General features: G+C 45.2%; 1 protein-coding gene across 2 annotated transcripts in view; it reads left to right on the forward strand.

Moving 5' to 3' along the window:
* gabrb4 (gamma-aminobutyric acid type A receptor subunit beta4) overlaps positions 1-22500 on the forward strand; it is a 30638-nt gene that overhangs the window by 69 nt on the left and 8069 nt on the right. For both annotated transcript variants that reach the window (XM_086160243.1, XM_086160244.1), the window contains exons 1-4: positions 1-78; positions 1130-1224; positions 16524-16591; positions 19111-19331. The exon at positions 1-78 is cut by the window's left edge. In XM_086160243.1, coding sequence (XP_086016369.1) covers positions 1-78; positions 1130-1224; positions 16524-16591; positions 19111-19331 — 462 coding nt within the window. The remainder of the gene's footprint in view (positions 79-1129; positions 1225-16523; positions 16592-19110; positions 19332-22500) is intronic.

Below are 22500 nucleotides of genomic sequence, written 5' to 3' on the forward strand. Positions count from 1 at the left end.
GTTGGGTCGTCAAGAAGACACATTATGTGGATTCTTCTCTGCTCTGGCGGCTTTGTCCTTCGCGTGCTTCGTTCAAAGGTAAGCCGATAATCGATAATCGATCACCACACACACACACACACACACGTATCAAATTTCGGGGATCCCCCCCCCCATCTCTGATCGCTCCACATTAGGAGGTGCGTGCGCGCGCGAGCGTGGAGGAAAAGAAAAGGTGCGCGTGCGCGTGGACCCCCCCACACACACACTTCTTTGTGCCGTGTGTGTGTGGTGGGGGGGGGGGTTATTACAGATGTTGTAACACGGAAGAGAAAGAGTGGGATGAAAAAAGAAGGTGTGTTTTTAGATGAATCTCTTCCTCCGATCAGATCGATCCGGGCCGATCAGTGATCGATCGGTAGGCAGGTGGAGGCTGCGGCCATTTTTTGAAAAAAAGAAAAGAAGGAAAAAAGACTCCTGTGTGGTCGCCTCATCGATTTATCTTATCGGAAGCTGATCGATCGGCGTGGGCGGGAAGGGGGGGGCGTGATGCACTGGTCATAATCTGCTGTCAAGACAACAGGAAGTGCATAATCTTGCACTTCCTGTTTCCAATGGTCGCCGTATATGGACAGAACCCCCTGCCCCACGATCGATCAATTGATCAGTGATCGATTTCTCAACATTCTGGATTAAATCCCACCCACACACACACACATACACACACACACACACACACACACACACATACACACCTGCACCCCCCCACCCCATATTAATCAAAAGCTCTTAGCGTTAAGTTTTTCCAATCAATTGATGTTTCTGAAAATCGACGTAAAGGATTGCAAGGGAGGTGGCTGAGCACTCAGGAAGTACTATTAGTACTTCGGGAAAGTACTCTGGTAGTACTTTAGTACAGTAGTAGTAGGTGGTGAGGGTTTGTGATTTATTGCTATTTGAGCTACGCAGCGGAATGCTAAATCTGCACTAACTCATGCTAACCGTTATATTTGGATGCTCTTGCGCCCCAAATTTTCCTTGTACACCCTTCCCTCTGTTATTTACGGCTCTGCAAATGGGTTCAAGGACAGGAAATGGGAAGTTCCCACATTTTGATTTGACACTCAAACGCCTCCTTGCCCCCCCGCAGCTCCTCCACTGGAAGCAACGGAATGTCTGTGGCGAAGACGACCGTGGACAAGTTGCTGAAGGGATATGACATCCGTTTGAGGCCCGACTTCGGAGGTAGGTCCTGCGCCACCGCTGCTGCATCTTTGCTTGGAATATGACGGCCACAGGTGGCGCCGCTGAGCGTCCTCCAGACGAGCGTCCTTTTCTTCGAGCCTTCCTGCTCACGTAGCCTTGCAGACTTTTGCCGCAAACACGTACCTCCTTAACAAACGGCTTCTTCGGCTTTGAGTGCAACACCCCTACTTCCCTAGCAACCCGCTAATCAGAGCGGTGGCTACTGTTAGCTAAGAATGGATGGGGTCTGCTGGGCAAGAACTTCGAGGGAAATCTCTTAGTCATGTAGCTTCCTTCACTTTTAGAACAAGCCCCTACTTCCCTAGTGATGAGCTTATCATAGCAGTGGCCACTGTTAGCTAAGAATGGGTGGTGTCTGCAGGGCAAGAACATCAAGCGAAATCTCCTAGTCATTTAGCCTCCCTCACTTTTAGAACAAGCCCCCATATCCTTAGCGACCTGTTCATCGGAGCGGTGGCTACTGTTCGCTCAAAAAGAATGGGGTTTGCTGGGCGAGACCATCAAGTGAAATCTCCTAGTCATGTAGCCCCCTTGACTTTTAGCGCTCGACCCTACATCTTTAGCAACCTGCTAATCAGAGCTGTGGCTACTGTTAGCAAGGAATGGATGGGACCGGAACTTTGAGGGAAATTTTGGGATGACAAAAGAAGTTCGTGCTAACTTGCAACATGAAGATCGGTACCTAATGAACGTGAACAGGATGCCCGCGGATGAGTCATCAGATCCAAAATGGCGCGGATGCTTACCAACAAAAGTCGCTTTTATGACTCGCAAGACATTTTGACTCATAAACAAGCCAACATTCTCGAGCTGTAGTGGTATGTCTGATACCAGGCGACATGCTTCCCTTCTGTGACGTCACAGCCTCCCCCCTTTTCACGGCAAACGACCACGAGCTCACCTGTTGCACCTCTGTTAGCCCCCGGATTGGACGGTTGGCCAAAGTTAGCGTGTAAACCAGGGGGCATCTCAGTGCCTTGGGCCGCCCCCTTGGGATCTTGAGCTCGAATTGTGGGTCATTAGCCTCCAGCGGGCGCAGCAGAGTCTTGGAATACCCTATGTAACTTCAAGTACTATAAGAAACCGCAGTTCTTTGGAAAATGTGCTTAGCTAGCTTGCAGAAGTACCACCTAAATAGAAGAACACTCTGGAGCATACCATCTTTTGGAACACAGTTTTTTTTTTATTTGGCAGGACCTGACTCGCTCAGCCGTGTGTTAGCGAGACCATTAGCCGCGGCGTTGGCTCATTCATGCTAAAATTAGTCTGGGGGGTGGATGGTTCGTTCCATGCCTAACGGTGTTTCGTGGCTTCAGAAGAAGAAAACTTACTGGAGGTTGCTGGTTCTAATCCCTGGGCCTATATTTGATTGACAGCTGATATGTGCGGGTTAAGCCCTGCCTCCTCCTCCCCCCAAGAGGAGGAAGAGCCAAGTGGATAATGAAGAATCAATGAGTGAGGAGCCGACAGAACGCAGAACAAGCGCAACCTTCTGGTCTCAGGAGGTTGGACGCTGAAGCGTCCCGTGCATCAATGCTTCTCCAAAGCGACCAAGAGAACCCCTCGCTGGGTTGGCCCGCTGAGCCGATCACAGCGGCGGCCAACGCTCCTGTGGAGCTCTTGCTGTTTTCTGTTTTTAGTCGGATGAATCCACTCCTTTGTTCCACCTATTACTTTGATTGTGTGTGTGTGTGTGTGTGTGTGTGTGTGTGTGTTCACTCATTAGGTTTTTTTCCAGAATGCACGTATTTTTAAAGCAAATCATTTGACCATCAATTGATCCTCCGGAGAATCTGCTTGCTCGAACTCTTCAGGTTGTCTAGGTGACGGGAGGTGGATCGGCGCCGGTGCTTCGTCAGCCCTGGCGTCTGCTTTTTTTTTCTTCGATAGATTCTTAATAACCGATCGATACGTACCTCCTCAAGCGGGTTGTCATCCTCCCTCTTTGTTTGTTGTTTTGGGCGCCACGACTTCACGCCGAATCCCCGCCTTTCACGAGTCTGACTTGTCAATGCTTTGCGTAACCGTGGCAGTGAAATTAGCCAAATCCTCCATCGAGGTTTTTTCGGCTCAAACATAAGCAGTCGTTTTAAAATTTTCTTTTTTTGTTTTTTTATATTTTTATTTTTTATTTTTTTGCTGGAAAAATCCGAGTTGCTGTGTTAGCGAATCATGGTGGTACTTGCTGACAGTTTGTTGTAATGCGTACTTGCATCTCAGGGTGTAGCATCTCTCCGATAGCTTAGCCGCTCGCGTCAACATCATGTTACTGCTAAATTGCCCACCGCTAAGGCTGTGGTTGATGCTTGAATTATTTTCTGGTAAAATCCAAATTGCTATGTTAGCATAGCATGATAGTACTGGATGAAAGTTGTTGTGATGGTATACTACCCATCCGGGAAAAAGCATCTGCCCAATAGCTTAGCTAGCATCGATGTCACATTATCGCTAAAATCACTTCTGCTAAGGCTGTGGCCGCTGCTTGCAGGCACGGGCGGAGCTCTGTAGTACATTGCGCATTGTGGAACTACCAATATGGTGTCCGACATGGAGAAAAAGAAGAGCACGCCGACACGGCGTTCAATTTAAACGTACGTGGATGACATCACCAGTGAGGATTTGTTGTGCGTGCACGAGAACAGGCTTCTTGAGATCTTGTGAGGATGAAAGCATGTAAAGAGCTGGTGGCGCTGACCATTTTGGCTAGTTGTTTAAAACAAGTTTTTTTTTTTTATTCGCCCAGGGAATATTTCCGTAAAGTATACAAAATAAGAAAAACTTATGGGCAAATAAAGTTTTTCAGATTCTGATTCTGAAAATCTTTGTAAAAGACGGTGCTAAGTACTATCTGTTTCGCTAATAGCATTAGCGTTGACGAGCCCCGGTCCCTTCTGTCTGTGCCCCGCTATAGTCAAACGCCGCTTTCATTAGCCTTTTCAGGAATCGCTCCGATTAGTTTTTGCATGAATTCTATGTGTGACTGACAAAATGAGTTTATCCGTCAGGTTTCCGACCGTTTATCTTGTCGATCCCCATGACAGGGGGTCCAACAAAACCACTTAACGAATTTAATTAAAAGTAGAATAATTTTTACGCTGAACTTTACATGCTCTATGCCTTGCTTTGTGGTTGTTTCCTGCCGGAAGTACTTCTACGGGATTCAGATTTCCATGAATGAGATTCAGCCGTAACCCCCCCCATCACTATTTCATGACGCGGTTCGGGCGCACGAGCCGCTACGTGCACGCCGGAGGGCTCCGGAGGTGTAGGCAATCAATATTTGATGACGGGAGGTCGGCTTCCTCGCGGACTGCCAGGGTTTTCCGGCGCCGGGGGAGGGAGTGCTCCACTCAGGATGTGGGCGGAGTCGGAAAATGGCCAGATAGCAGGCGGGGAACGAGGGGAACCTGCACGCCACTGAGAAGATGTACAGATGGAAAAGAAAGAAACCAGGTTCTTTCCCATCCTGTTGGCAAATCCTCCTATCTGCACACACACACACACACACATGCACACACACACACACACACACACACACACACACAATACACACGTGTACGTGGGTCACCCCCTTTGTGGACTGATGGTTTCTTCTGGATCCACGACAACAGCGGCGCTATGATTAGCTTCAGTGGCTACACCTGGACTTAAAGTACAGGTGGTGGCCAAACAGGTTCTCCAGTTCTCGAAGTCCCCCTTGTGCGCGTGCACACGTACACGTGCACGTGCATGTGCGGGCACGTACTGATGGAGGGCCACGAACTTTCTAGTTTTCTAGGAGCAGCAGCATTAAAATTCAGATATGGGGTGAATGTAAAGGCCGGTGTCGTATGAGGGATTTTTTTCCCGCCAAAACAAAAACCTGCTTTTCTGAATTTTTGCCAGTTGTTCCTGTTCATTTTTCTGATTTTTTTTCTTATTTCCAAACCAAACAAATATTTCCGTAAAGTATACAAAATCTTTATCAAAGACAGTGTTTTCAAATGACCGTCCATTTTGCTAGTAGCATTAGCATCAACAAGACCCGCCTCCTTCCGTCTGTGCACTGCTACGGTCACGCGGCGCTTTCGTTAGCCTTTCCAGGAATCGCACCGAACGGTTTTCGAGAAATCGCATGAATTCCAAGTTTTTTTTTTTCTCTTCAATCTAAATTATGCAAAAAAAGAAATGACTCACGACACTTCGGAAATTAAACTCAGAAATTATTCTGATTTTTTTTTTCTTTCCGCGATTTAATAAATGTGTAATAAGGTGTCCATAAGCGAATCCATGTGCATACTCGGAGAGGGGGGGGGGGGGCGGATCACCGGCGTGACGGCAGACAAATAGGACACGTATTGTTGACGTCGCTCTCCCGGAGAAATCCCATTTCGGAGGTTCAGCGAACACGTCGGGCGGTTTTCTTGCCTATTCAGCATCTTCGCAGGCGGCGGGGGAGTGTGTGTGTGTGTGTATAGTGGGTGATTTATTATTACGTATCATGTCAGCGTTACATTTGTCTTCCTCGCCTTTTCCCACCGCCCAACACGGAAAAATCATTTGGATTAGCGGCGGGGGGGGGGGGGGGGGGGTGGATGGCGGCGGCCATTTTTATTTTTTTTCTTTTGGTGGCCACGTGACCCTTCGCCACAATGCCGGTTTAGCTAAAGGGAGAAAAATGCTTCCCAGGAAGATAAATAAATGAGTGACTGGAGGAGGAAGGGGAAGGAGGGGGGAGGGAGGGGTAGAAGGGGGTGACCCCCCCCTTTCCTCTCCCTTACACCCCTTCTTGCTTCCTCCAGGGGTGGATGTTATGTCACAGCCATGTACTACTTCGGTGGAAATTAAATGTAAAAAGATGAAAAACAAAGGGGGTGGTGTGTGTGTGTGTGTGTGTGTGTGTGTGTGTGTGTGTGTATGTGTGTGTGTGTGTGTGTGTGTGTGTGTGTGTGTGTGTATGTGGGTGTGACAGTGCGGGTGGGTTTCTCCTCTTCCTCCTCCTGCCATGTTTTTTTCAAACATGACCTCAGTCCCGTTACTCTGAATGATAATAATGATAATAATGATAATGATATTAATAATAATAATAAAATAATAATGATCATAATAATAATAATAAATCAGTCATTACAGTCATAATAATATATGTGTATGAAATTATTCTCTCTATTCAATTCTATTCTAATCACAACAATATAATAATAACAATAATAAGATCCATGATGATAATAATAGGTATAGTAATAATATTCTAATGAAAATAATACAACACTGATAATGATAATAGTTATGATAATAATTTTGATAATGCCAATAATTATAATGATAATGTCATTATAATATCAACAATAATAAATAATAATAGTTATTGTAACCTCCCCCCAATGTGCACAAATAGATTCGCCGCATTTGGAATTAATTTTTTCTGTTAGCCTATTTACAGAGGAGTGTGTTTGTGTGTGTTTGTGCATCAATCACGCCAGGTTGATTGACAACCCCCCCCTCCGCCATCCGTGGCCCCGCTTTGCATCCAGCGACGACGGCGCCTGTTGTAACTCAGGCGGCGGCGGTAATGCCCGCTCAGCACAAAACGGCAGCGCGTTGTCAGGGAGGGTGGATGTCGTGGAACGTAGAACTGATCTCCATCCTGATGGAGAGCGAGAGGCCCGCTGATTTATCGCCCTGGAAACACGGCCGGGGGGGCAAAAGAGGAGGGGCAAGGGTGGTGACAGATAGCATGCAGGAGAGAGGACGTGCTTCATCTTCTGCTGCACAAAGTGTTGTTTTCAGCAACTTTAAAATGAAGAAGGGAGTGGCGGTTCCACCGCAGAACCCCCGTCCCCTCCCCTAAGGACCCACGCCTTCAAAAAAGCTGAAGGTCCATGTGAGGGAGCGGGCTCTGCTGGTTTTGCAGCACGCGTTCTAAGGAGCATCCTGCGCTGATTTTAACAGAAATATCTTGCTCCGCAATGGTTTCGGCTCCACAAGCTGAGCTAACTGACCTGTCTGATGTTGCTAAGCTAACCGGGTTAGGCTTTGGAGGCACATTAACACATTGCTAGTAGTGTTGTCGCTAGTAGGAAGGTGGCCACTCGCTCCCCTGCCAGAAGAAGGCGGTGATGCATTTTGAGAGCGTGCTAGGCTATGGGGGCTAATTAACTTCCTGCACTGGGTAGCAGCATGTAGTCTGTCGGCATTATCGGTTCAGCTAGCTGCCAAATTGGAATATCCAGCACCGGAATGGTTTTGGCTCCATGCGCCGAGCTAACTTGCCTGTCTGATGTTGCTAAGCTAACCGATTACGCTTCAAAAGCACATTAGCACATTGCTAGAAGTATTGCCACTAGCTGGAGGGTGGCAGCATGTTGTCTACTTGCAGTGGTAGCTCACATTGCTGCAGAATGGAAATATCCTGTACGTGAATAGCTTAGGCTAAGCTCCTCCGATGTGCCTGATGATGCGAAGCTAACCGGGCTACGCTTCAAAGGCACATTTGCGCATTGCTAGCTGTGTTCTCGCTAGCTGGAGCACAGCGACTTGCTCCCCTTCTAGAAGACGGTGATGGGTTCGAGAACGAGTCAACCTATCGCGCTAAATTGGCTACCTGGACTGGGGAGCAGCACATCGTCTGTTAGCATTGTCATGCCCTCCTGCTCTGTTGGGTCACCAAGTCCCCCAATTTGATTGGCTAAACGTCATGCTGACCACATTAGTAGCGTAACCCCAGAGTTTAGAAATTGTTTTGAACATTTCTAAAAGCGGGGCGTAAAATGTAACATGTGGCTTCCCTTTTGTTTTATGCTAAATCTGTATCCAAGCTATGACTGTAAGTAATCAGTTCTCACCAAAAACCTTCTTTAACAGGTGTTTTAGTCATTTTTGTGATTATCTTAACTTTTTAAAAATGACAAATATAAGGAAATGTCATAAGCTAGTGTAAACTGAGACAAATATAACCCGCCTCCAGAGATTCACGACCTCCGACGATGGAGACCTGGATAGCATCACCATGGAAACGGGACCGACCAACCAGGTTAAGCCCGCTTTTGGGATTCTGTTGTGTTATTACGAGGTCATACTTGTGTTATTAGCAAAGGTGGTGAAAGTGCACGGTCACACGACCTGGTTATTCACGCCGCCCGTTTGTCCCAGACTTGAGCGGCGCTCAATGAAATTAAAGCCTCTTGGAGTTTCGACCTTCGTCGCACGTGAGCGGCGGCGTCACATTCCCGGCGGAGTGTTGATGGACGAGTCGGCGGGGCCGGCGGCGGCATCCCATAATTCAGCCTGCCAGCGACCGGCCGCTACGGTAACCGGGCGGGTTTTATTTTATGTCGAAGCACCGTGGAAGGAAGTCGGGCTTCATACATCAGGAAGAAGGTGGGATGACAGGAGAGGACAAGCAGATGAGGCCACCTTCAATCCTCCTCCTCTTCCCCTTCCTCGTCCTCCTCCTCTTCTTCCTTTTGCCTGCATTCCACTTTATTCCATCACGTGTATATAGTCAGTTTATTTAATTCAGTTAAAGGAACTATTCATTTTTTGATTTAAAAATCACCTCCAATCATTAATTTTTTTTTTTTTTTGTTGCGATTTTATTTTTTGGGGGGAAAATTCCCAATAAATCTTTTTTTTCTCCCTGATTTTAATAGATTTTTTTTTTAATTTATGACCTTTCTTTTCAGAGACTTAATGCACGGTCATTGTGTGACAATAAAAGTTTTCGGTTTTTTGAATTATTCTTCGAACGATTCTTCGAACGATTCTTCGAACGATTCTTCGAATGATTCTTCGAACAACTCCTCTTCATGGTTTCTTAGAAAACTTAAAAAGAAGCCAGGTTTCAGCCACCAAACCCACTGGTGGCCATCTTGCCCTATGCTCCTTGCCACCATGTGGCGCTCTCTTCGTCCCCCTCGTCAAGTCTTTCCCAACCCTCCCCCGCTTGTTCGGCAGGCCGTGGTGGTTCCGTGCGGTGTTGACGTGCCGGCTACGCGTCGTGGGCTTCCCTTTGGCTGCCACACACACACACACACATACACACACACCCATCATGTCTGCGGACATGTAGGTGAAATCAACTGGAAACTCCCAGTAGCCCGTAGGTGCGATTGTGTGTGCATGTCAGCTGGTGTGCACGTTAGCCTTGCGATAGACTGGTGACGGTGTTTGGTTGTGTGTGTTTTACATCGTCATGCATTGCGGGAGGCCGAGAAACGCTGCAGGAGCGTGCACGGGTGGGGGGGGTTATGAGTTCAGACTATAACACGCTGTATAGACGAATCTTATAGCTCTTTGTGCAAATGTGACGTATGCACACACACACACAAACACACACACATACACACCGTTCTTAGTATCCTTCACCTAACCATCTCAGCTTTTCAGAAAACCACAATTGTGTGTTTACATATATATATATATATATATATAAATTAAAAATCCTCCCATCAGTGCAGGTGTTGATCGCTTTGCGATGACGTTTTAACGTTACCACAGCAACCCCCACCCCTGGCCCTCTGCAAAGAACATGCAGAAATGTAAAATAAAAATGAAAAAAAGAAATAAATAAACTAGCCAGAAGAGTGAAGAAGACCATTGCAATCGTGGTTTGTGGCGTGGGGAGGTGGGGGAGGAGGGAGGGTCTCCATGTTGCCATGGTTACATGGAACGACTTAAAAAAAACCAACAACAAAAAGAACGCAGGAATAAAATAAAATGAAATAAAGAAAAACATTTTCCAAACCTCCGTAAGTGACAACGACAGCTGCGTCTCCGAAAAGGGCGATGGAGGTGCGGTGGCGAGGAACGTTTCCGGTAACCATGGCAACAAAAACCCACCTCAGAACCTGCCAAGGGAAAAAAAGACAAAAAAACTAATAATATTAATATCTCTACTCTGTACCAATAGAATAATTAATTCTACTAGTTAGTCATGATGATAATCATCCTACAGCCCAAAAATAGGTTTTAAAGTGAATAAAATAATCAAATTAAATAACAAAAATAATTGTAAAAAATACTGGAATAATAAAATAGAAAAAATTGGGTTAATAGTATAATAATAATAATAATAATAACAATAATAATAATAATATAGATAAATTGCATTGACATGATAGCCAAAAATACTACTAATAACAGTAATAGTACATTAATAGCCCATTAATTACTATATAAATAATATAATATAATAGAAAAATATAATAAAATGTGGTAAAATGTAATAATAAAAATAACCTGCAATTGATTATATGATTTGCAAATTAATAAAAATAATACGTTTTATCATTATTTTAATCGTTATTATGGTGTTTTCCATCCCCCCCCTCACATTCCACCGCGATTCAAGGCACGGTCATGATTGAGACAACACCAACTGGAGTGTGTGTGTGTGTGTGTGTGTGTGTGTGTGTCTGTGTGTGTGTGTGTGTGTGTGTGTGTGTGTGTGCAGTGTTGGTTCTTGAAGGGGTGTGTGTGTGGGGGGGGGGTCCGTTGAAAACAAAAGCGAAATGCGCTCTCGACTGGATGGATCATCACGCTCCCCCTGCAACGCTGAGGGGAAAATGCTGCACCGTTGCTATGGAACCCTCTGTTGCTAGGCAACGGGGTTGATTATCAGAGGGGTTTATATATCTATATATATAAAGAGAGAGATATACATACGTGTGTGTGTATGTGGTTTGGTTTGTTGTTTGTTTTTTCATGACGAAGAAAATGTCGGGGTCACGTGGCGCCGTCGTCCTCTCGGCGCCGTGACGGATCTGTGGCGTGAAGATCCGAGAAAGAAATGTCTGGCGGGGTGGCGGTTACACACTCGCACACACGCCGCATACATATTCAGACACACGTACACACATAGGCCTTCACGCCACATCCATGTCATTGTGTGTATGTGTGTGTGTGTATGTGTGTGTGTCCAACCCCCCTTCCAAAGGCCTCTCCCATGGAATCCAGCATGTATGCCTCTTCCTCTTCTTCCTCCTCTTCCTCGTTCTCGTCCTCTTCCTCCTCTCCTTCTTCTTCCACCTCCTCCAGATGTTCCAGATTTTCCAGAGGAGTTGTCTCTGCTAATTCTTGCTGCTTCGTGTGTTTGTCTCTGTTTGTCGAGCCCCCTGGTGCCCCCTTGTGGCCATCGCAGGAAGTGACAGCCGTCTCAGAAAAAAAAATGTCATAGTTTATTTTGTTTGTTTGTTTGTTTTCCGAAGTGCGTCAAAATCGATGTCATCATAATTAATCTCTCAGTGTTCTCCAGATGAATGAGTGAATGGTTGCATGTCTCTAGAATATTTCTGAATGAATGAATGAACAGTCGTATGTCTCTGTATGTTTTGTGAATGAATGAAATAGTGAATGGTCTCTATATGACTTTGAATGAGAGGGTTACTTGGTCAATTTAAGCGACATACGAAATGAATGAACGAATGAATGGCCATCTCCATTTTGCGGGCGAATTGTTATACAAAGGAAACAAATTACTTAAAAAAAACCTGCAGGAAATACCTTTTAAAAAATATATATATACAAACAAATAAATGATGGAGCATCAATAAAACGGTTGTCATAAACGCTGGATTATTTATCAGTATGGATAAACGTAATTAAAGACGTAATAGCTGTAATTAATTAAAAACCAGCACGACAAAAGGAGCCAGGTTGTCCAAAGGCGGCGACGTCCGGTGCTGCGATGCGTTCAAAGACCTCCCACCTCGACGTTGGCAAACCGTGGAACTCGGCGGCCGTATTTCTACTGAAGCGCTTCTTGGCCGCGACCAGCGCCTGTTAATTACAACACCCTGTGTGTTTTCCAGTTCATCTCCAAAGGAGTGTTTGTCGCCCCGCAGCTCGTTTGGATGCCGGAATTTGTAGATTCCAATGTCGGCGCGTCAGCTAGTGGTTAGAAGAACAAAAACAATGCAACGGACCTGGAATGCACGTCAATCTATGAATGCTAATGAAAAGAACTACAACTTCTGACATTTTGCTGTTATTTCTCTTCCTGTGTGCACCCATATTTGTAGTCCAAATGCAGATTCATGTTTGCGCTCAAGGTCCTAATAATAATTTAGTATCTTTGTTAGTATCACAGCTATTACAATGTGTTCTATATAAGCGTCCACTTCAAGAATGATATTAAATTCTTACCATTTCATCTATTCACTATTCCTAAACAATTTCTCGGATAATTCAATTGCTTTTATTTGCAAAAATAATATGAATCACTGCTCCAGGCCCCTTATATGTCATTATGAAGAATGAAGCTTCAATCAAATTTAAAAAAAAAGATCCAGTCCAATCAGAATAATTCATTAGCAGTTCAATTTTTAAAAAACAAAGCTAAAATATTGGTGTAATAAATATGTAATAACATGTTTATGACCTGGCTCAGAGTACATGTCATTAAAAATTCATGGTAAAACTAAAAAAATCAAACCCAGGTGTCATGGAAACCGCGTAGATTTAGGAGCGTGTGGTGATGTCTTATCGACACGCTACTTTACGTACGCCGCCGGTGCATTATGGGCTGTCGACCGGCCGTCTCTCATCCCTTTTACACTCTGGGGGGGATCAATACGCTGTTGGCAAGGAAATGGCCTCCATGCTGGTCATTTCCCCACTGCTGGCCAAGGTTTCCTGTCGGGCCTCGGATGGGACCAGTTAGCCCAAGGAGTGCTACCTTTTATCTATTACCTTGTTATTACGCCAGTGGTAGGTAGTTGCGAAGTTGCTTGATGAGACACAACCTAGCACAGCTAATCCATAACCTAGCAACCGGGCAAACTGGACCAACTCGGTTTCTCCTGAGTGCTAATTGGCTGGATCCAAGACACCCATTAGCTTAGCTCCCATTTATGTGATCTGGAGGTCACATTGGTCCATGTGGTGCTAAAGGCAGTAACGGCGGGAGAATCTCAAATGAGCCTCAGCAAGACAAAGACTCCAGAACCCGTCCATCTTCAGCCTCTCATCCAGGATGATGTTGTGGAGGTACCTAACTTCGTACCTTTGGCTCTTTTGGGGGAATCCAGAGGTGTTCTCAGGCCATCCCAGAGAGGGTGTCCTTGGTCTTCCCGCTCTTCCAGGAGGCCTCTTGACCAGAAGGAACCTCTTTGTCTAGCTCCTCAATGCCTGAGGAGCAGCGGCTCTTTTCTGAGCCTCTCCTGGACAACCGAGCTCCTCAGCCTATCTCTAAAGTGAAGCCCAGACACCTTGAGGAGGAAAAATTTCAGTCTCTTGGACGTGGTTCTTTGGGTGATCGTCCACAGCTCATGACCAGAGGTGAAGGTGGGAAAAGAGATCCACCACTCGAGCGAGATCTTTGACTGATGTGGAGTCTTCAGCACCACTGACGCTGTGCCATTCTGCTTGTCAAGACCTCAGTATACCTGAATTCCTCCACTTGGGGCAGGATCTCCTCCCCGACCAGGGTTGGACACTCCACTTCCTTCTGGCTTGGAATTCCGGATCTGGAGGTGCCGATTCCTATCCTGGCCACTTTCCATTCTTACTGAAACTGGTTGGATGAAACCAGAAGAACCACATCATCTGCCAAAAGGGTGGACACTGAATCCCGAGGCCACCAAACCAGACCCCCTCAACACCCCAGCTGCACCTACAGGTTCTTCCCGTAGTGGATATGACAAAGGGTAAACCCGGTGGAGTCCAAACCTCACTGGAAACAAATCCAGCAATGCAGACAAAGCCTTGACACCGGACATACATGTACCAGATCTCATGACCCCATATTCCAGGAGCACCCTGCCACAGATTGCCCTGAGGACATGGTCATGCCTTCTCCAGGTCCATAAAGTACATGTAGACTGGTTGGGCAAACTCACGGACAGGCTGATGAAGTCGTGAGAGGTTTACTTGACAATCCACTGGCGGTCTGGAGGAAAGACCCCCCCCCAGAAAGAAGACGGGGGGGAAGGTTTTAATCCCGGAGAAGATGTGGCGACATGCCGCCTCCCTTGTTTTTAATGGCATGGGGTCATAACGTGGAGAGAGCGAGATTCGCTGCGCTCTTGTTTTCATCCGGCCAATAAATGTACTTCGAACGTCTCTCGGGGATAAACGCTTACCGGTTGCCTTCCACTAAGTGCAGCGTAAAACGGTCCTACTTTCTCTCAGCGTGCCCTTTTTTTTTATTAATTCATCGATTCGTCCTGTTCCCTCTAGAAGGCGGAGGGTCAGGGGATACGGCAAAGCAGGGGGAAGGGGGGTGTTAGCGTAGTGGGAATGGACGGGAGCAAGGGGGAGGGGTGGATGTAGACTAAAGTAACCCAAGCATTAGCATGGGTGAAAATCTGGAGGTGCGATTCGGTCGAGGGGTCTCTCCATCGACGCGTTCCCCTATCCAGGATGTACACCACTTCTGTACCCTCTAAGGTAACCAGCGATTTTCCGACATTTCATGCTTTCAGAGGAACTCGGCCTCCGCTCCCGAGGAAGTACCCATCACCGTTGCGCATGCCTGTACCATTTTAAGGGTATAATTTGAAAACCCAGAAGAACACAAGGTTCAGTTGGTCCATTTGAAGTAGTTGAGGGCTAAACCAGATGCTAGCTGGAGGGATATCAGGTGATCTTTGCCTTTTGATTCTCATAAAACAAGTGGAGAATCAGCAGCTGAGGTAGCGTCTGATGCTAGCACCTGTTATCTGTGCTATCTTGTGGAAGGGCCTTCAGAGCTCTTGCTGTGGTAATTTTCAAGCGCCGGCCTCAAACATGGCAGTGGAGAACCGATTCACGCCGATGTTCCTTCCCTTCGCGTAAATTTATGAGGAATTTAAAAAACAGCAGCCCCAGACGTGTACGGGAACAGGAAATGGCGGCCGTACACTTTGTCCGGAGACGAAGGCCGTCGCCATTTTTAGCCTGCTGGCGTTGTCAAAGACAGGGAGACAGCACAGATGCTGGGTTTTTTATTTTTAGCCTCGCTCGTTGTCTGAGGCGGCGCGGCCTTTTCACGCACCTGCCGTCGTCACTTTTAGGCGATGGAAGGAATCTGGACAGATTAGGGTCGGGGCGACGCCGCGCATCGTGACAACACTCCCAGAAACGGGGGGGGGGCTGCGCGACCCCTTGACTTCCTACTTCCTGCTGTCAGAAGCTCTGTTTTGGTATTGGGTTTCAAAGGGTTGTATTCTGGGACGCTTCGGAAGGAGAGTCGACGGTCACAAAGAGACGCTAGATGTATTTTTGTACATCGGCTTCAACTTTGTTCATCTTTGGGCTCGGGCACTAGAACCCCCCCCCCCCCCCCCCCCCGCAGGCCACCAACGCCCCTCCGTCTGCCCGTTGTCATGCAAAGGCGCTAGCATCACCACTAGCATTTGACTTGTATGCTTCAATTTGGCACTAATGCCTCAATGTGTGTGTGTGTGTGTGTGTGTGTGTGTGACCTACATTGGCAACCAGTGCCGTCAGCTGTTGGAAAAGAGAGAGAAAAAAAAGGAGGTCGGAGGGTGAATCCGCCTCCTGTCTGCAGCCACAAGTCTCCTGAAAAAACAACCGAAGCTAAGAAGTTGCTACCGACCACTAAGCAGTTAGCGGTTAGCATATTGTATGGATTTTCTACGACACGAACGCTCTTGGGCCGTGTATAAGCTTGTTATTATGTATACCCACGAATAAGGAGCCATCACAAATCATACTCACTAATAATCTCAAAATAACCTGGAGAAGTCAAATCTGGGATTTAATCAGAACATCTGCTGAAGTTTTACTTTAAAAACAGTCATTTGCTGCTCGTAAGGTTGTTATTACAGGTCTGTTAAGCGCATGAATGGCACCTAGCTGATTTCTGACGGGATGTTTGCATGCAGCAGCGAACATTTCTGGATAACCGTACCCTTGAACATGCACGGCCAGGATTTGTGCACGTTTCCGCCACCCATGGATTTGCGTTCACTAGCAACCGAATGTTCCAAACAGGAACATACCCAACATTTTTTCAAAATTTTCCATAATTGTAGTTCCTGTATTAAAAAAATACAAATGTGGAGGCAGGAAGTTGTTGTTGTTTTTTTTTCTTGATGCAATATGGCATGGTGGTGCGGGCGGGGGGACAATGTCATGAGGGGGAATCATTAATTAAATGGAAGACACACACACACACACATACACACTGTCATGTCGCATACGTCCACGTAGCAATACTGGCAGGCAGCGCTAAAGCAGATCCTAATTAGTCTGCCGTCCCCAGCACTGCTGTTGATTAGTTAATTATTTTTAGTTAATTGATTATTTTTTGTGCTGTTTTACTGACATGTTTTCCTCTTGCACCCTCCCCCCAGGTCCTCCGGTCATCGTAGGAATGAGCATCAACATAGCGAGCATCGACTCCATCTCAGAAGTAAACATGGTAAGCGGATCTAACTAATACTGGTTTTTAAATTAGTGTTTGTGGTCTTTTGCCAGTTTTTCAGAGTCACATGATGTGACTCTGAATTAGCGTGCGTAGCAAAGTAGGGCTTGTACATGTATGAGGACGTAGAGTTGCCAGAGCCCGTGAGGGTAAATGACACTTTAGCTACTTCCTGCAAGTTAGCAGGAAGTAGCTGATATATTTTTTTTGTAATTAGTGTTTATGGTTCTTGTTTTAGTTTTTGTACACATGATTTGACACTGACTTAGCAAGCATTGAAAGCTGGGGCTCATACTTGTATGAGGACGTGGAGTCACTAGAGCCCTTGAGGGTAAATAACACCACGCCACTTAGCGGAAGAGGCAATTTAAAAAAAAAAATTAGTGTCTATGGCTGTTTATAGTTTTTGTACAAATGAGATGACACTGAATAAGCGAGTGTAGCAAGCTAGGGCTTGTACTGGTATGGAGATGTGGAGACTCGACTCCTAAAACCCCTTGCAACCACACATATGGTTGCTATGGAGGTCCTCCTGGGGAGTGGCAAATGCAAAAATAAAGACTAAGCTAGGCATCCTCATATGAAACAACGACTTTGCTATTTTTTTTATTGTTTATCATTTCCGAAGGCACTTCTTGGATTTTGTACTTCTTTGGGATCTTTCATGTAGTTTTACCTATGTTACCAGCATAAAAAATTTGCAGTAATGCAGAAAAGCTACACTGGAAGTCAGAAATATATTCAAAAAAACAATTGTAAGCAAATTAAAAAACAATTTTCCATATAGTTGCAGTTTGCCGGCTCAAGGTCGATAATTCCTGTACGGTGGGGAGGGGAGGGGTTAGGGGAGACCTTTCAAAATAAGAGACACAGGAGACAGATCGCTAACGCAGGTAAAACAAAAATGCCGACCATGAATGTGTCATGGCTCCGCCCCCTCCGGCGCTCCGTGGGGACAGTCGCTGACGCAGTATCTGGCAGGTACTCCACAATACAGAAGTACAAGTACAGCTGTATTTTTTTTGGTTTGCTGCCCGTGTCCTTTCACTGCAAATGCTGAGGCCTGTAGTTTTAGTTCTTCCTCCCCAGTGCCACCGAGTTCTTGCAGCACTACAATATTTTGGGAAATTCTTGAAGCTCTGACTCCAGTACTTTTAAAGTATTTGAAGTACCCATTTTTTTGGGACAAAGAGTCTTCCAATTTGTAACCCACCCCCAACCGGCCTTACACCTCTAAGTAAACTTGTGCAAAAAGACACATTTTAGTAGCATGGTGTTGCCATTATAGAGAACGTGTCCCCATATGAGGAAATCTTTATCGAAAGAAGGGTTTTTGTTGTCCACTGCCCGACTACAACAGATGCTGAGTGGGTCCACTAAAGGCCTGAAACAAATACTCCAGTCATTACCCAAATTTTTATATAAAAAGAAGAACCCCTTGTCCATATATGAGGACATCTAAAAGTTCTGGTTTTTGTAGTCCACCTTTGGACTACAAATGCTATACAGGTCCACTACTGGCAAAAAGTGCATACGTTTTTTTAGCTTGATTTTAATTCAAGACAAACCCCTTGTTCTCAAATGAGGTCATCCTTCAATAGATGTCCTCATACGGGCGCAGTAGTACATAAGTTGATGACACATGATGAAAAAGGTACAAAAGGAAAGTCCAGTTTTATAGCTTAGTTTTCGGATAATTAGACAACCAAGGTGTTCCCATATGAGGTCTTCTTCAATAGACATCCTCATATGGGGATGGTAGTCTGATGTATGATCCTATGTTCATCAAAAATATGGTATTTGTTGTCCAATGATGGAATACAACAGATGCTATGAGTATCCGCTAGAGGCCCTTAGTGCGTTCTCCATTTTTTAGCTTGCTAGTAATATAACAAGACAAACTCCTTGTCCTCAGATGAGGTCATCCCTCAATCGACCTTCTCATTTGGGGTCAGTAGTCCATAAGCTGATGACGCATGATGCTAAGTTGGTCTGCTAAAGGGACAAAAGAAATGTTGTTTACCTTAGTCTTCACATAATAAGACTAGACAGGTGTCCCCATTTTTTCTTCAATAGATGTCGGTAGTCTGAGTTGATAGCACAGGTGCGTCTTTGTGGGTCCACTAGAGTCCAACAAGAAAAACTTGGGTCCCCCATACAAGGACATCTTTACAAAGGTCTGGCATTTGTAGTCCACTGTTGGACTACAACAGATGCTATGCGGATTAGCTAGAGGCCCATTTAACTTGCTTTTAATACAAAAAGACAAACCCTTTGTCCTCAGATGAGGTCATCCTTCAATGGATGTCCTCTTACGGGAACGATAGTCCAAGATTTGACATAGCAGGCTGGGTTTGTGGGTCCACTAGAGTCCAACAAGAAAAATTTGGGCTCCCCGTATCAGCACATTATCACAGATCTGGTACTAGAAGTCCACTGTTGGACTACAACAGATGCTAGAGGCCCAAAGTGCATTCCCTGATTTTTTGCTTGATTTTTCTTCTTCCCCCACGCAGGACTATACCATCACAATGTATTTCCAGCAGAGCTGGCGGGACAAGCGGCTGGCATACGGCGAGCTGAACCTGAACCTGACGCTGGACAACCGCGTCGCCGATCAGCTGTGGCTGCCGGACACCTACTTCCTCAATGACAAGAAGTCCTTCCTCCACGGTGTGACGGTGAAGAACCGCATGATCCGCCTGCACCCAGACGGAACCGTCCTGTACGGCCTGAGGTAGGAGGAGGGCGCCTGACACCGCCGTTTTCTTTTCACAGCACCTACCATTGTTACTACTGTGTAATAAGCTGTCATTACTATAAAATAAGCTGCTTATTACTGTGCAATAAGATATTTATCTCGTGTTTATGAAGAGCTAAAATGAGGAACAGGACTGACGTTGGGGGGGTGGGGGTCAGACTGACACCGTGACTCACCGACATTAATTCTAATATTATAAAGTTGTTTTTTATGGACATGTTTTTTTTTTACTTTATTTCTGGCACCATCAAACAAAACAAAGTCTTTCAAGTTTTATTTTTAAAGTTTCTCATCTGCGTCCACCCAGAGGAGCTAAATAAAGCACTTTGATTGATGGCATGCAAGAGGCGTTGTACAGTGGCCCTTTCAGATACCAATTTTTGAAGATACTAAGCACAATTACAGCAAATTTTATCCTCAAAACCCGAAAAAAAATTCACTATACGAATACGAGAGCGAAAAAAAAAAAATTTGAAAGCAAGCTCCCACAACTCGAATACGCTTCATTACACCACCACATCCTCTGAATCGGTGCTGCTCTCACCTTGAAGAACGCCTTGCAGCTTCTAGCATCCCTCGGCAACTTGGTCCGGGTAGTTGGTACATACGCATATTTCCTGAGGTGTGGCATCATTTTATATCTTTGTGCTTATTTTGTGTTTTTTTTTGTTTTTTTGATTGATAATCATCATGGGCCCTAAGAAAGCGCTACAGTGAGTGTAGATCAAGTTGGAGGATTTCAAGTGTTTAGGGTCAACAGTCCAGAGTGTGGAAAAGAGGTAAAGAAACAGGTTCAAGCAGGTTGGAATGGGTGGAGAAAAGTGTCCGGGCTACTATGAGATAGAAGACTATCAGCCAGAATGAAAGGAAAGGTGGACAAGACAGTGGTAAGACCAGCCATGCGGTATGGTCAAGAAACAGTTTACAGTGTCCAAAAGATTGGAGGCAAAGCTGAAGATGCCCAGGTTCTCTTAGGGAGTGACCAGGATGGACAGGATCAGGAATGAGTCCATAAGAGGGACAGCGCATGTCAGATGTTTCGGAGAGGACATCAGAGAAGCCAGACTGAGATGGTTGGGTCATGTACAGAGGAGGGATAGTAAATATATTGGTACACAGACACTGAAATTGGAGGTCTAGAGGAAGACCAAAGAGAAGTTTAATGGACGTAGTGAGAGAGGATATGAAGTTAGGTGGTGTGAGAGAAGAGGATACAGAGAATAGGGTTAGATGGAGACGGTTGATCCGCTGTGGTGACCCCTGAAGGGAAAAGCCCAAAGGAAAAGAAGAATTTGTCCCAGTGGTGCAGGACATGTATGACAGGGAAAAAGTGATGACTGAAATGGTTTGGACGTGAGCACTCCTTTGTTCATGTCCAAAACACCATGGTGAACATCTGGGAAGAAGGTTGCTGAAGGTGGAGCTGCCAGGCAGGAGGTCTAGAGGAGGACCAAAGAGAAGATTAATGGACGTAGTGAGCAAGGATATGAAGTTAAATGGTATGAGAGAGGAGGATCCAGAGAATAGAGTCAGATGGAGAAGGTTGATTCGCTGTGGACAACAAGTGGTCAACCCAGAAAGAAGATGCTTTCTATGGAAATTAAGCACAAAATAATAGCGTTTTTAGGTTTTTCTACATTAATATCCTTATTTTGTGACTTTTTTGGGGGATTGGAACAAATTAATTTGTTTTGTTATTTTAAATAGGGAAAATTAATTTAAGATCTGGAAAAAAAAAAAAATCAACATACAAACCCACTTCTGGAACTAATTAAATTGGTATGAGCCAGAATGTTTCCATTTCTTCCAAATCGATCAATCAAAGCATATTCTGATTCACGTGCAATAAAAGTACAAGTCTGGCCTCGATTGATCTCAATTAATCAATCAATCAATCAATCAAGCAAGCAAATAGTAGATCAATTTTATTTAAAAGGCAATGGCTGGAGCTCTGGTTGATTGATCAACACAAATAACGGGATAGTCAATCAGTCAATTAATCACTTCCATTGATCAAGAAGGCACTTTAAATAGCTAACGCTGTGACAAGGTTGCGATCGATTGATCAACAGAAATAGTTGGTGAATTATTCGATGAATGAACAAATCAATCAGGGGTAAAAGCTCTACCTTATCATCCGGATATTTATTGATTACTAGGAATAGAAGGAACTCAACATTGATTAACCGACTGGTCGCCATAGTAACTGCCGATTAATCCGACAAGTTGATTACTCATTGATCATTAAATTAACAAGTGGAGTTTAATGTCGATGTTATTTCATGTACTCTTTGCACCCGTTATTGATTATTGATTTACAACGATTCACTCACGCCAACTAATCACTGCCAATGCTCTTGACTGATTTGATTTGATTTGATTGATTGATTGATTGATAAAACAGTGAATTAGCTAAAAATCGTCCGAGGTGAAAGAGGAAAAAACCTTGACATCTAAGAAGAATCACGCGCAAAATGTTTTCCTGCGTCCGAATCCACGCCAAGCGAGGGAAAGGCCGCCGCCGCCGCCGACAGTGTGGGCGTCCGGCAGCGGCAGATCACTACTGTCGGACTCCACTGGTGTATTTTTACACACAAACCCACGCTGGCTCTGAACACGGCTTCCCAGCGCTGCTGCCGTCTGTCAAAACAAATTCCTCAGACTCGTAACTTTCAGACAACTGTTTCCATGTTATTAACCTGTAATAACTCTACTATGCCATTGTATTTAATTTAGATATTGTGAAATTATTCTTCCAAAATAATGTATTCTAGTCTTATACAGAATGTCATGATAGAATATATATATCTATATCTTAAAAATCAGTCATTATGGTCACTTATCCCGCATTCAGAGTCGAGGGTGGGCGGAGTCTATTTCTGCTGTAATTGGCAAAGAGGCGGGGTTCACCTGGACCAATCACAGGGCCTCTTATACAGACACTCACTCATTCATTCATTCATTCCAAATGCTAACGTTCCGGCTTCTCGGACTTAGATAGCGTTTCAACCGGTGGTGTAACCTTGGTATCCATGGCAACGCCCCGAAACGACAGATGTGTGAAATTCATTTCCCGCTTCCGCTGACGGTGAAGGGGTGAACGCTATCGGCATGAACACACGGCCGCTAGCGCTAACAGCATAAA

The sequence above is a fragment of the Fistularia commersonii genome, chromosome 15 (genome assembly GCF_037954325.1).
Source record: "Fistularia commersonii isolate RoL2024-O1a breed Wild chromosome 15, RoL_Fcom_v1.0, whole genome shotgun sequence".
Classification (NCBI taxonomy): Eukaryota; Metazoa; Chordata; class Actinopteri; order Syngnathiformes; family Fistulariidae; genus Fistularia; species Fistularia commersonii.